This window comes from Ptychodera flava, chromosome 8 (genome assembly GCF_041260155.1).
Source record: "Ptychodera flava strain L36383 chromosome 8, AS_Pfla_20210202, whole genome shotgun sequence".
NCBI lineage: Eukaryota > Metazoa > Hemichordata > Enteropneusta > Ptychoderidae > Ptychodera > Ptychodera flava.
Window position 1 is genome coordinate 43329676 of NC_091935.1, and position 16324 is coordinate 43345999.

Sequence of the window (16324 nt, forward strand, 5' to 3'; positions counted from 1 at the left end):
ATCTCCGTCATAAGATCGTCATTGGTCTGTACATGGTCTGTACACGGTCCTGCCGGCGAGACCGTGGTCTGTATACACGGAGGTAGAAAGAAAGAGGGACCTCCATGGTCAGTACAATGACCGACGTAGAGAAAGGAGGTATATCTACACTTGCCTAAGTCTGACGCATCTGTGGCATTTAGATATCAAAACAGAGTAGTAGAATTACAGGACTTGAATTCAGCAGACTGTCGCGTTAGTTGTGAGGTGGTCGAGAGATAGGAGCAACACGTACATGTCGCGTAGATCGTGGAGTAGCGTTAGGAAAGCCATGCTATAGCGTCCGCCCGAGAAACTCCAAACGACCAGGGCCAGTTCATAATCTTGGAGGTAACATATCACACCTGTACGCTTCATAATCAGTTGATTTTCTCTCACAATGATAAGGAAAGCACTTCATTTGGCCTCAATTTTATTAGACATCAGGGGACAAAATATGTCTTCCTGACTCCAATATGTCCGTATCCATTACTTTCCACGAAAATTCAAAGCGGACACCGTCGCTGCTGAACTACATGTACTTAGAAGATTACATAATGGCGTTCGCGCATACATGCATACCTAATAGTATATACGTTGTTTTTTCCTGTTTATCTATGCATACATGCATAAATTAAGTGTCTAGGTACTTTACTCCCATCCTCTTGCCACGGACCCTGAGAGTTTCAGCCCTTTCCGTCTACTACCTTATGAGCTGCTAACGAGGTATTTGGTCAGGGCGATAAGCCCCCGCATTGGCGATCGGCAGAACAAATTAATGACGGGGATTAGGGAGGGCAATTAACAGATATAGACTGTTTTCTTTGAAATACTATCCACAGATAGCTAGGGTAAAGTAATAGGCACACACTAGACACAGGTAAGGCTTGTATAATGAAAAAAAAGTTTAATACAAGACATTTATTGATCATATTCATAATTTCTAGACGAATATTGCTCGCCGGACCCTGTGCTCAAACTAAGAGGGACTGTGTTGAAACATTCCTTTGCTATGCTTGCGTTTACCTCCAGTACCTGAAGTTTCAGAGCTTATTTACTTTTGTCATTCTTGTTTTTCTGGTTCAAAATATTTCTTGAATAGACCAATTCAAACCAAATGTGAGCACATTGTCCTTGACGATTTTTTTGCTCACATTTGGTGTACCAATGTGAGGTTATCATATAAGCTGAAGTCTATGGCGTCTGTATGTATGTTAATATGAATGTATGTATGTATGTACGTATGTTTTTCTTAAAGTGGACACATTAGTATCTGATACCAGTTTGGGATCATGCCATTGTCCTGTACATTTGTCCTCCCCATTTTGAAAGCAACAGGACCATATTCATTGTCCTGTACATTGTCTTTGACCTATTGAAAGCAATCGTATCACACCATGGAATGCCCAGAACATTGGTCCTCCGCCCTATTGAAAGCAAAAGGACCATATCATTGTCCTGTTGGTACTCCAACACACCAAACAGAATCAGGTTATTTTGCAATTGGTTGAATGTGTTTGCACATGATTTATAATACTTCTCTCAGACCTGGTTTGGTACTGGCCCAAATATGCCTTTCTAAAAGGGAATGGTGCTGATGTTATCACCGGTAATTTCATCAATTGAGTTTCAAAGCCTGACAAAACAGTGCCTAAAAAGTCTAGAATACAGAACTATGCACATATCAAGTACCACAGTAGGCTTCCTGGTCAAGGTTTAATGTATATTAGTTATAAGTCCCCGCGGACGAAGTCCGGCGGGGACTTATAGATTTGGTCCCGTGCGTCCGTCCGTGTGTCCGTCCATCCATCCGTCCATCCTCAGCCGTTTCTCAGACATTGCTGAACCAATTTTGTTCAAACTTAGCACAAAGGCATAACACTATGGCCTACATATGCATGTCGAATTATATTGCAATATGATCCAATATGGGCGTGAGGCGGCCCTTTTGTTGCGATTTTTTCATGTCTTTGAATAACTCAAACATCCTTGAACCGATTTTGTTCAAACATGGCACAAAGGCAAAGCACTATGGCATACATATGCATGTATCAATTAACCTTGCGATAGGAGCCAATATGGCTGCAGAACTGCCATTTTGTTGGAATTTTGCATGTCTTTGAAGCTTAATTCAAAGGTCATTACACAAATTTTGTCCAAACTTGGCACAAAGATCATGCACTATGGCATACATATACATGTCAATGTACTTCGTGACATGTTCCAATATGGTTGCCAGATTGTCATTTTTTCCCAATATCGCTGCCAGATGGTCATTTTTGGATTTCTTCATGTCTTTGAGGCTTAATCATATACAAATATTCCTTATCATATGTTGTTGAGACTTGGTACAAAGATAAAGTACTATGGCATACATATGCATGTCTACTAATTTTGTGCTATGATCCATATGGTCAATAGACAGCCATTTGATTTCAATTTTGGTGTGTTTTTTTATGTCTTTGAAACATAAACATAGGTCACTGTCCTTCGATGGACTGATTTTGTTTAAACGTGATATGGCTGCATTCTTGTGCACATTAATTTGTTTCATTATATGATCCGAAATGGCTGATTACAACAACATACCCAATCCCATACCATTTCTAAAATTCCACCAAACTATGTGTATAGTATGTGCCATCATGACACTAGAGGCAGTGAGGGCATCGTTATGTGTGATGTAATCAAAAGTTCCTTCAATGGTCATTACCGGCAGAGATGGGTCAATTTTATTGAACATTCCTCAGATTACTTTATTATGCAAGTCACAGGCCTGATGCACCCATTGCATCAATTTCATTCCACAGCTACCTAGACCACAGCTACCTAGACACCAAAGATTATAACAAAATGGACAAGCGGGGACTGTGTCATCAACGATGACTTGTTTATCAGTATTATACCACATAAATCTGATGCAATCATATCATCCATATCTTTATTATGTTTATTTTAATTAGTAGGCTAACTTGCCCTATTTTTCCCCAATCACAGGTAATCAAAGGATTTGTGATCGATGTGGTAAAACATACCTAGTTAGAGCTGGAGGTCAATACATAACAAAAGAAGAATGTATTTATCACTGGGGAAGACTCTGGAAGAAGAGAAGTATGTTTTCTTTATCTTGATATCAATATGAAAAAAAATTGAAGTCCACTGGCATAGAGTCATGGAGCATACTAGTACAAATTAGATTCAGCCTATCCATCTATTTATTATTGATCTGTGCATCAACTGATTCTGTTCAAACTAGATACATGGACACTTTATAAGTTGCAGTTTGCAACAACCATCCTCCTTGGTAGCAGGATACATAATTATACAATTGAGCAAAATAAATGAAATACTCTTCAAATCTTAAATTTAGAAACTACTTGCTCCACATACCACTTTGAAATTTTCAGTCTGCCATAGATCCCTTCATTTCCGGTAATTTGGCCCAAATACGGCATTCTCTATTGCTTTCCGATTATCAGTTAAAAAGTGAGCTTTGATATTGATAGTCTATCTGTGCAGGTAAAAAGAGATCATAGCAATGAGTAAGAAGTGAGATTGAGCTTACCAGTTAGTTCTTTAAATGGATAAACTAGCTATTTCGTACATGTTCAAATTTACAGCATGAAGGTAATACATTTATGACTACTCACCTACTTTACCAACCTTGTAGACCAAGTAACACCTTTTCTATGTACATTTCTTCAAGTCAAAATAACAAAATCTTTCATTTATCCGTAAGTAACTACTTAAGGAGGATGTAGTTATCCTACAGAGGGCTGTTTGACATGCTTTCTCAACTATGACTGACATCCTACATACAGTATTCAGGCAAGTTCACTTACCACTAATTGATGAGGACAAGGGTGTAAATTAGAGCAGGGACCCTTCCACACAATTTTGGTATTAAAAGCAAAAAAAGTCTTCACAAATAAATCTCAAAATAGGCAAAATAGTCAAATGCTGCACGCAGACAGCTCTCACTCGTTGACTTAAGTAATTGTATAAGAGATATAAATAATCTACAAGTTTATGGAAAGATTCATATGCAAATGAACAAATTGATCAAAGAATATAACCTCATTATCCAGTAAAGTGCTCCACCATCAGAAAGTTCTAATGGCAAAGCTTTGGTAGTCTTTTAAAAATGAAAAAATATATATAATTCATCCTTAACATTTGTAGTATTTTCACATTGTTCAACTGGGAGATTAATGTTGAATGGATGTTTTGAGAAATACTCAACACAGTAGGGCCTGTTTGGTATCACTTTCCATCAAATTTGTAAGAGAATGCAATGCTTTTGATAGTGTGATTGTCATGATCTTCAGCACATTCCAACAGTATTTCATCCTCTTACTATATTTGGCAATAACAAGATTGTAAACAGTTTGACATTTTGGTATTTATTTAAGGCTATGTTCAATTGGTATATTTCTTGAAGTATGATTCTGCCTCCCAGATGTTTAATGAAATGAAGACAAGACATAATTTAATAAATATATCCATTGGCCATATCAGCACAAGGTATTGCAGGCAATATTCGTCTCGGACTTATGATCAACAAATGTCATGTTTCAAACTTTCTTTTATTGTACAAACCTTACCCGTGCTGTGTCTGTGCCTATTACAGTACCCTCGCTATGTCTGTATAGTATTTCAAAGAAAACTTTCTATATTGGTTAAAATCACCCTCTCTAATCCCCTTCATTTATAGTTTCTCCTACCAATCACAAATGTGGGGGCTGATTGCCCTGACTAAACAGCTCATATTTAGCAGCTCATAAGTTAAAAATAGTAAGGAATGAAACTCCCAGGGTCAGATTTCAAACAAATAAGCATTTTGGAAGGGTTAGGTGCCATAGCTGCCAAGAATTTCGTTTTAGTTCCATTGAACTTCCCTTCCCATTTATGAGATATCACCCTCATTGTTCATCCTTGGTCTGTTCACCGTCAAGGGACCATGGTCTATACAATGATGGACGTACAGCAAAGACGTAGCAAGACTTGCCCAAATCTGTGACATTTAGATGTTAAAACAGATTATCAGGATTGCAGGAGTAAACTGTTACATTAATGGTGAGGTTGTCTCAAAATAGAAGAAATGAACTCACACATGTTGCATAGATTGTGGAGTGAGATTGTGGGCCGGTCTAGAAGGTAACATAGCAACCCGCACGTCATAATCAATTGATTTTCTCTAATGATGTGAAGGAAAGTACTTCACTTGGCCTGAAGTTTACACAACATCAGTGGACAAAATGTTTCTTCCAGACTAAATATATCCATTTGCTTTACAAATTAAAAGCAAACAACGTCTTTGCTGTACTATTCAGAAGATTACATAATTGTGTTTATTGTCGCTCGTAATACCCCTTCACGCTTACCTAGTAGTATTCCTTGTTTATTTCTTGTTCAATCATGCATACATACATGAATTAAGTGTCCGGGTTCTTTACTTCCGTCCTCTAGCCATGGACCCTAAGAGTTTCATTCCTTTCCGTCTTTTTACCCCGTAGTGAGCTGCTAATGAGGTGTTTGGTCACGGCAATAAGCAAAATTTTCCCAATCTTAGTATGACTATAATGCCAATGCTATATATTGAGGTTATTTTTCATTCTTTCACTTTGTTTTGATAGCTGGTGGAATGATAGAAAGTAGATATTCTTGTTGCCAAGGCGATGTCCAGAGTAAAGGTTGCTGTGTTTGTAAGGTACAGTGATTTTTAGTTTCACTTCTTTCTATATTTCATGCAAGTGAAATTAAGGGATTCAGTGATCAATAGTCTTGACTGAATATTACCTTAACCCTTTTCCTGCCAGACAGTATCACTTCCTCATCAACCAAGTCAGTAAAAAGTGGTATTGAGCCAAAACATGACGTATTTTCACCCACTTAGCTTGGTCTGTTATAGCACCTTTAGTCCAAAAAGATCAAGTTTACAGTATTTATGCTTTCAATGGTCATCAAATGTTCAATATTATGTTAAAATACACCTTAACACAAAGCAACCACCAGGAGACAAGAGTTTGGCCGAAATCCGGGGGTTATGCATGTACTGCCGCGGCGGGGGCGTCGAGACGTCGTGGTGGCCTGGGTGGTGGTACCGGACTCCTAGTACCGTGCATCAGGCAACATGCTACCGGGCACCCACTACAGGCCTACGGCAGTACCCCCCTGGAACTTTATTGTGTAAAGCTATCCATATAGAAGACATACAGTATTCTTTTATTGTGAGCTGCTACCCTGCAGCAAAGCACGCTCTTTTTTGCGCAGGGTGGGTGGAAATTTTGCGGTGCGAACTTGAGCCTGGCAGAAGTTGAAATGGATGATATATATAGCGTTGATCACACCGACTCCCATAGATGGCTATACGGGGAGAGTCCACGCGAAAGGGGTCGTTTTTTTGCACTGTTTGGTATCAGAAAGGGTATACTTTTCACGAGGTGTTGGTATGAGAAAGGGTCCGGTTTTAAACACAAACTGACAATTGTTAAAAAATCATGCTATCAACACTGGAAACCCATGTATCTACATCCCAGATCTACCGTCAAAATTTCCGATCTGTCGGTTTGACTGTTGGTACCCCTGGTACGCAAGGCAAGTGAGTCGTATCTGTATACGTATGGTATTGTATGGTATCAGATTGCTGTGGAAACGCAGCTATCTGTTGGCAGGGTAGCGTGAGTTGCTATGCGGGTCAAAGGTCAACCCCGCAACGGATATCCGTGGCGGGGTTGACCTTTGACCCGCATAGCAACTCACGCTACTCCGCCAACAGATAGCTGCGTTTCCACAACTAGGTATCAGAAAGGGTAGGTTTTTTTGCTCAAAACTGGTATCCCAACAGTTTGGGTTTCCATGTTCGTGAGGAGCCCCCCCGTACTATTATCCGTCGAGTTACCCCCCCGAGTTTCCGGTATACTTCCCATAGGGGCGGACCGCACACACAGAGGTCCCGGTTGGAGCAATACGGATGTTGTGCCCATGCGTGGATGGGTCAGTCTTTGATGACTTTTCCTGATTTCGATCACGTCCGTTAGCACTATGTCCCGGGCGAGCAATGTCGCGTTTTCGTCAAATTCCGTTGGTGTTCGCGCGGTGAACTCACTTACCCTCAGAAAGCCGTAGAATGCCAGTGTGAAGCTTGCCCATATCATGAGCTTGTCGTTGCTGCACATGTGGTTACGCTGACGCAGGCATTCCTTGAGGTGACAGAGCAGGTCAATGGTGATTGGTAGTCGCGGCCGGTGCACTTCTCCTATGCTTCTCCTGATCCCTTGCAGTGTCCGTTGCAGAAGAGCGTGTTTTTACGTGGTCAGCATACCCGCATTCAATGTGGTGATGCATTTTACGGTGAGAATCAACAAGACTCACCATTCACTGCTAAGAATCAACCAGACTCATTGTTCACTGGTGAGAATTACCCAGATTGATTCACACCAGTGAACAACAAATCTGGATGATTCTCACCAATGAATGGTGAGTCTGGTTCATTCTCACAGTAAAAATTACCATTCTCACAGTGCTTGGTGAGAATTTCCATTCTCACTGGTGAGAATCTATTATCTCACCAAGGAGTGTATTTCTCACTGCTCACCGGTGAGAATTCAAAAATTCTCACTGATAGCAGTGAGAATGACAAGAGATTCTCACCAATTGCGAGAAAGCATCACTTTCTCGTTCCAGTCTCGCAATTTTTAGTACTTTGTGCCCTGTGGGCACAAAGTACTAATGTGATGGCACAGCATATATGCCCAACATAGTGGGCCGTATGCCATGGACGCAGATATCTCAGAAACGCTTCAGTAACTTTTTCTGAAATTTGGTCTGATGGTCACTTGGGCATGTATCTCAAACGGCCTTTTTTCTTTTTTTTGATTGAATCATTTCAAAGTCACTTAGCTTTTTGTGAAAACCAGTATTTTCAATTTGTCCTCAAAACCAACGATTTGATCATTTTGATGTTTGACATGGGTGTTCTTATAGTTGAAATGCCATCAGGAATGTTCAAAGTTAGGTGATGCATGCCTTGTATTATTTTTAAATAATACTTTTATCCATTTTTACTTTATATTTACTTGATTTTTACTCACTTTTGCTAAAGCCACTGTCTGTGCATGCGCACAACTGTAGGACAAAATCTGAGTTGAAAAATAGAAACAGACGCCATCTTATTTCTCGGTCTGGTCACATTTTTTACGTTGTAAACGTGTCAGTGTGTATTTGAATATGTTTCATAGTTATGAAGTTGACAGTAATGGTACTTTTGCTGGAGCTATGTAAGAGGTCCAATTTATATACTCTGCGCCAGGTTTGCGCCAGGCGCATACTCAAGAAAAGGCAGTCTGCGCCAGGGGTTTGCGCCAAGCAGCTGCGCCACCCTTTGCGCCAAGCAACTGCGCCGCTTTTTGCGCCAAGCAGGTGCAAGCTGTGCCACCCTTTGCAACATCGGAACGGTCCTTTTGCACCAGGCAATCTGCGTCACTTTTGCACCAAACTTGTTCTTGGAGTCGCACAGAGAGTGCGTTACGTTACGTGAACCATTTCGGATGAAAATCTTGGACATTTACATTTAAGAGGGAAACCCTATGTATCTTTGGTACCACGGTGTTGGTACAAATGTTTGCCTAGCAGCAGTATCAAAAATTCACATGCAGTTTTCCACAGATGATAAAGTACATTTGAGCTGTTTGCGTAACAGTCACACGTGGCTTGAGTATTGTGGCAGCCGCTGGAGGTTGCCAGAGAGAAATTTGAAACAAAGAAAGCCAAATTTTGCTGTGCGATAGCCACTCAATTTTTTATACCATTTAAATAGTGTTCTATAGGTTTACAACACTATGGTTCTGTGGTACCTCCATGGGTTAAGAAGTATCTTATAGGGACTGTGCCTCAAACACTTGTACTAACTACACTAGTACAGAAATTTGCGAGAAATTCGCAAGAAATGGACACTTTCTCCCTGTATTGCGAGAAATAAGCGAGAAAACATACTTTCTTGCAATCAAGCTGCAAGAACTGTTCTTTCTCGCATGCATCTGCAAGAAGTTGAATTCTCGCAATCAATCAGCGAGAACTATGTTTTCTCGCTCTGCATCTGCGAGAAATTGTGAAATTTTTGTGAAATGCTTACACAGAAGAATACAATTTCTCGCAGATGCAAAGCGAGAAAACAAATTTCTCGCTGACTGATTGCGAGAATTCAATTTCTCGCAGATGCTGAGTGAGAAAACACAGTTCTCGCAGCTGATTGCGAGAAAATTAAATTCTCGCTAAGTTATTGCGAGAAAGTTATGTATTCTCGCTTACTTCTCGCTGTGTCCATTTGTCGCAAATTTCTCGCAAATTTCTGTACTAGTGCTATAAATGGAACTTTGACTCGAAACAATCGTCGTGCTGTCTTCAGAAATAATGTTCAAGTTTACCACTTCAAGTTCAACGAAAAATGCAATCTCAGTCTCCGTAAAAACGACCATTTTACTGTGATGAAAGTATCGTGCACGCTTTACGATCAATGAACGGTTTGCGGTATTGCTCGTCCAGACTGGGATAACTTTTTTTCACATTCATTTGTTTACTGTCACTCCACGGTGGGACTGTGATTTGTTGTATTCATGGTCACTTCTTGACCGTATTGTATGCAAACACTTTACACCTAGCCCTTTCCCTGGGCGCTTTGTTCACAAAAGGGCTTCTATACCGAATAAGTGTTAACTGTTGGAGGCAAGTACCTGGGTATCACGTATGTGCCTTGCAATATTAGCATATCATTAGCATATCTTGCGGATCCAATCCTGCACTGTGCTACTCGCGAGTCTTTTGCTTTCACTTGTTTTTAGTCCTTTGTGCCCTGTGGGCACAAAGTACTGATGTGATGACGCGGCCTCTGTTGTCGCATACAGTGGGCCGTATGCTGTGGACGCAGGTATCTCAGAAACGTTTCAGTAACTTTTTCTGAAATTTGGTCTGGTGGTCACTTGGGCATGTATCTCAAACGGTCTTTTTTGTTTTTTTGATTGAATCATTTTAAAGTCACTTTTTTAGCTGTTTTGTGAAAACCACTATTTTCAATTTTTCCTCAAAACCACTGATGTGATTATTGTGATATTTGGCATGGGTGTTCGTATAGTTGAAATGCCGTCAGAAATGTTCAAAATTCGGTGATACATGCCTTGTATTATTTTTAAACAATATTTTTATCCATTTTTATTTTATATTTACTTGATTTTGACTCACTTTCGCTAAAGCTACCGTCTGGGCATGCGCACAACTGTAGGATAAAATCTGAGTTGAAGAATCGAAACGGACGCCATCTTGTTTCTCGGTCTGTGTATATTTTTTACGTTGTTAAACGTTTCACTGTGTATTTCAATATGTTCTATAGTTATGAAGTTGACAGTGATGCACTTTTGCGGCTGTCGTGTATTTTTTGGTACGAAATGCGCCTTTGATCGACTGAAGAATGATGGTCTCCGTAGGCGATAAACACCGGTACCGGCAGGCATATTAGTTCTGCTGAGGAACTAATCCAATGGCCTGTATAGGTCAGGGGCTCACATAGGGGAGAACCACTTGATTTCTGGGGAGTATGGAGGATTTTGAGAAAAAAATTGTCACCAGGTGAAATAAAAGAAAAAAATTAAGCCTGTAATGGCTTCAGAAAAAAAAAATTCTCATAACAGACAGAAATAAAAAAGGAATTGTCACAATGCACTTGAAATGAGCAAAATTTTGGAAACTTCATTCTCAGGTATTCTTTGCTGGCATGCTGCCATAGGCAGCGCAAAAGTTTTTACCACATTGTGAAAATTTAAAACACAAAACAGGAGTCAATAAACTAGTTTTTAACCAATCTATTATTCTCTGAATATAAATATGTTAGAAAGATTAGGCCAAAAAAAGAAAAAGAAATGTTTCTGGTCAGGCCTTTCTTTCAAAAATGGTGCGGCGACGCGGATTTTTTTTTTTTTTTTTTTTTTCCCTTTTTTCTCCTCCTCAAGGGAGGGAGGAGGGTCAGCTAAAGCGCCAAAGCGTAGCGGGTAATTTGCATAATCATTTGCATATCATTATTTTATATTTGCATATGGATGTAAGCTTGCACATGCATCCACACATACATATACACTCACAACAAAATGCAATGGTAACACACAAGTGTGCAGTTTGAACATCATGGAAACTCTTTATTACACTTAAATAAATCATCACAGTATTGTAATTACAATTGCAATTAAAACAGAAGATTCAGATTGAAACTTTGAGAGCAAGAAATGGTTCGTCTGATTAGAGTTTCATTAATACATATATTGCTCATAAATTGTCAAAACTTGCCAACAAAGAGGAAAATTCACAAGTTTAAGCTTTACACGATTCAAATATAATTGAGTTTTATATCATTTTTGAACGACAAACACCGTGAATAATTTTTCATCACGGGGATAGATTTCAACCAGCGCCCCCCCCCCCATAACTTCTACTGCCACTGGACATCGTCGTTCGATTCATACATACAGTATACATACAGTATTCAGTATACATACAGGTTCGTATTTTAAAAATACCACCAAGATGATCACAAGACATGAACTAAGTACGACTAGAATCCCTCGAAAATCAGGTGTAAAATATTTCAGAGGACGTGTCAGAGTGGCACCACACGCGACGCCAGTATCAATGTCAACACGTTATAAACCCGTCGACCAACATGGCCGCCACCATATTAAAATTTATGCAATGTGAACTCGATCGCGATCGTGATCGTACTAGGACAAAACTCATCGTTGTATCATGGTTGTACAATCATAATCAACCTCACCAGTTAACTCTTGTTTCTTTTGCGATCCATTATGTTGATCAAAGCATGGGAATGTGATCAAAGGACCTGCTAGTGCTACACCGCCTACCTCTGTGAACACTTGTCCGCGATGTATACTGAGTATTAAGGGGAGAACCATTTGATTTTTTTGGGGGGGTATGGAGGAAATGGGTATGGGAGCAAATTTTTTTTTCCTGTCACAGTGACAGCAATTTTTTTTTTCTACTGTCAGAGCTGCATCAATTTTTTTTTTCCAAATGGAGTAGCAATGCAAATTTTTTTTTCTTTGTCATCAAGTTTGTGATGCGTTGTATATAAGGGAGCCGTCATTATTTACGGCCTGAAACTCAGAAATTTCAAGTGACCCCCCCCCCCCCCCCCCCCCCCCGTCAACCATGATGAATTTGAGTAACTCCCCTCTCCAACTCTGAAATTGACTGATCCCCCACTTAGAAAAGTTAAATACAAATACATGTATTTGTAAAATTTACAAAATACAGCAACAGTAAAGACCTTTGAAATCCTGATGTACTCTGGTAGACTATCATCAGTTATCTCATGATGGTTCAAAAAAGGTGAACCCATCAAAATGAAATTGCAAGTCACAATAAAATAAAGATATAAAAGCTCACGCAGTATCTAACCATATAGTATATTGTTTAATTTGGATGGGTATTATGACAGGGTTTTCACTAGGATATCTGACCGGGCAGAATTTGAAAGTACAGGGGGAGAACACGTGAGAGGCTTAGGGGGAAAGTGTCACAGGGGCTTTCCCCTATCTTGCATGGAAAGTTTAAGATATTGATGTGTGCAATGGTGCAGTCTGGTGCGATCTGAGCGGTGTTTTTTAATTTTTTACTAAGTGAAACTGTTAGAACACCCCAAGGGGGAGAGCACGAGAGGGGGAACCCCCTCTCGTATTGGAAATTTTGGGAAATTGATGTGTTTAATGGTGCAATCTGAGAGGAGTTTCAGGTTATTTTGCATTTGGTAAAACTGTTTGAAAATGACATTGAACACTGCAATATTTTTTTATATTTTATGCATGATCAGTGTTTGTGTCACAATATTCAACCACGCAACAATGACGATACAATTTGTGAAAAACAGTTCTGTTTGCCAGAGACTGAAGATAAATAAATATACAGGAACGGAAAATCTGTGACCTTCTTGTGTCATTTCTCCAGCTGCCAGCTTCTAATGAAAAGCATGAATATGGTATGTTTAACTGTCAAAATGGTCATTGAAGTGAGGTAAATGAAAACATGTTTCTGTGATAATAAAGGATGAATTCACAACAGTTCAGTTTTGTCCTAGATCCTGTGAAAATTTTGAGAAATTGATGTGCGCCACGGTCCAGTGTAGTGCAATCCGATAGGTATTTTAAATTTGTCTTTTACCAGTAACACTGTTAGAAGAGCCAAGGGGGGGGGGGAGAGCACGAGAGGGGGTGCCCCCCTCTCGCATTGAAAATTTAGAGAAATGGATGTGTGCAATGGTGCAATCTGAGATGTGTTTCAATTTATTTCGCAAAAAAAAATTGAGTAACCCGTCCCCCTTCTTCCTCTCCACATTTTGAGTAACGCCCCCTGAAGTTTTCAATTTTTGTAGTGACCCTCTCCCTTGTATTTCATTACATTTGTTGTTCCTCAATTTTTCATTGTCAACTTGTACATCTTCCCAATATATTTATATTGAGAGAATAATATATTGATTTTAACACTAGTTTATTGACTCCTGTCTTGTGTTTTAAAATTTTCACAATTTACAGAAGTCAAAAAGTCCCCTTTAGATAGTGCCTATGCCATTGAGATATTGCAACAGAAATCCTGAAATATGATTTCTTGGGTCAGGAAAGGGAAGGAAAACATTGAGTGCACTGAGGTGTAAGTAGACCTATGTAGTGCATGCTTATATCATAAGTGCTGGGAAAAAAACATAAGAATTGCTTGTGGTAAAAACATTTGCGCCGCCTATGGCGGCGCGCCGGCAAAGAATAATGAGAATAGGGTTTCCAAATTTTGCTAATTTCTGGTGCATTGTGACAATTTTTTTTTTACTTCTGTCTGTTATGACAATTTTTTTTTCTCAGGCCATGGCAGGATCAATTTTTAGCTCCCATAGCCATATGTATATATGGCAATGGAAGCTATTCTTATAGGCTAGGGAAATGTCTGTATGTATGTATGTCTGTATGTCTGTATGTCTGTACGTCTGTATGTCTGTATGTCTGTATGTCTGTCCGTCAACATCAAAAACTCCAAACCGCTGTACATTTCATCTTGATATTTGGTGTGTACATGGATGATGGGCTGTAGATGAGATTTTGTTCAAATGAAGTTGTCATTGCCAAAAATATGCAAATTAAGTGAAAAAATGTAAAAACAGTCAAAATTGAAAAAACTCAATAACCACTGAGCAGATTACATGAAAAATTAGCATGTAAGTACTTTGGGCTGACATGAAATGATTGTGGCATCTTGGGTCAGTATCTTGGACTTGCTATTTTTCATGAATTTTTTGTAATTTTCTCCCATTTTTGGTCAAAAAATCTCCTGCTCTGAAACCACAAGTCCGATTGATTTGAAACTTGGTATGGAAGTGCATAGGAGTGACCTTTCCCAAATTTGGGCAAATCGTGGTGAAATTTGCATATTTTTAGTTTACACGTCCATAGACTCCCATGTATAAGGCAGATCTCCATAGACTCCCATGTATAAGGCCACAAAAAATAAAAATTTAGTTTCTCATCGTATTCATATTGCAAAAAGGATGCAGTGACACAATTTTTAGTCCCCACGGATGAAGTCCAGTGAGCTTATAGATTGGGTCATGTCCGTCTGTTCGTCCATCCGTGAGTCCATCCGTTCACGCAGATATCTCGGATATTTTGACAAAATGTCATGTGACCTTGATGACCTTTGATCTCAAATATACATATTTGTCCATAACTCAGTAACCACAAGTGCTACCACCCTTCATATATGGTATGATGGGACAGCTTATGACGCCACAAATTGTACCTCATTAATTATGCACATATCTAATTTTGAGCGAGCCAATAGAGCTAGAGGTCTGATTTTTGGTATATAGGGATAACTTAGCAAAACAATTTTTTTGACAAAATGTCACGTGACCTCGGTGACCTTTGACCTCAAATATACATATTTGTCCATAACTCAGTAACCACAAGTGCTACAGCCTTCATGTATGGTATGATGGGACACTTATGACGCCACATATTGTACCTCAATAATTATGCGCATATCTAATTTTGAGCGAGCCAATAGAGCTAGAGGTCTGATTTTTGGTATATAGGGATAACTTAGCAAACAATTTTTTTGACAAAATGTCACGTGACCTCGGTGACCTTTGACCTCAAATATACATATTTGTCCATAACTCAGTAACCACAAGTGCTACAGCCTTCATGTATGGTATGATGGGACACCTTATGACGCCACATATTGTACCTCATTAATTATGCGCATATCTAATTTTGAGCGAGCCAATAGAGCTAGAGGTCTGATTTTTGGTATATAGGGATAACTTAGCAATACAATTTTTTTGACAAAATGTCACGTGACCTCGTTGACCTTTGACCTCAAATATACATATTTGTCCATAACTCAGTAACCACAAGTGCTACAGCCTTCATGTATGGTATGATGGGACACTTATGACGCCACATATTGTACCTCATTAATTATGCGCATATCTAATTTTGAGCGAGCCAATAGAGCTAGAGGTCTGATTTTTGGTATATAGGGATAACTTAGCAAAACAATTTTTTTGACAAAATGTCACGTGACCTCGGTGACCTTTGACCTCAAATATACATATTTGTCCATAACTCAGTAACCACAAGTGCTACACCTTCATGTATGGTATGATGGGACACCTTATGACGCCACATATTGTACCTCATTAATTATGTGCATATCTAATTTTGAGCGAGCCAATAGAGCTAGAGGTCTGATTTTTGGTATATAGGATAACTTAGCAAAACAATTTTTTTGACAAAATGTCACGTGACCTCGGTGACCTTTGACCTCAAATATACCTATTTGTCCATAACTCAGTAACCACAAGTGCTACAGCCTTCATGTATGGTATGATGGGACACCTTATGACGCCACATATTGTACCTCATTAATTATGCGCATATCTAATTTTGAGCGAGCCAATAGAGCTAGAGGTCTGATTTTTGGTATATAGGGATAACTTAGCAATACAATTTTTTTGACAAAATGTCACGTGACCTCGGTGACCTTTGACCTCAAATATACATATTTGTCCATAACTCAGTAACCACAAGTGCTACAGCCTTCATGTATGGTATGATGGGACACCTTATGACGCCACATATTGTACCTCATTAATTATGCGCATATCTAATTTTGAGCGAGCCAATAGAGCAAGAGGTCTGATTTTTGGTATATAGGGATAACTTAGCAAAAAATTTTTTTGACAAAATGTCACGTGACC

The 16324-nt window shown here is 39.3% G+C and overlaps 1 protein-coding gene across 2 annotated transcripts in view; it reads left to right on the forward strand.

Moving 5' to 3' along the window:
• LOC139139391 (RNA exonuclease 1 homolog) overlaps window positions 1-16324 on the forward strand; it is a 216522-nt gene that overhangs the window by 116201 nt on the left and 83997 nt on the right. For both annotated transcript variants that reach the window (XM_070708293.1, XM_070708294.1), the window contains exons 8-9: window positions 3016-3129; window positions 5655-5728. In XM_070708293.1, the coding sequence (XP_070564394.1) occupies window positions 3016-3129; window positions 5655-5728 (188 nt within the window). The remainder of the gene's footprint in view (window positions 1-3015; window positions 3130-5654; window positions 5729-16324) is intronic.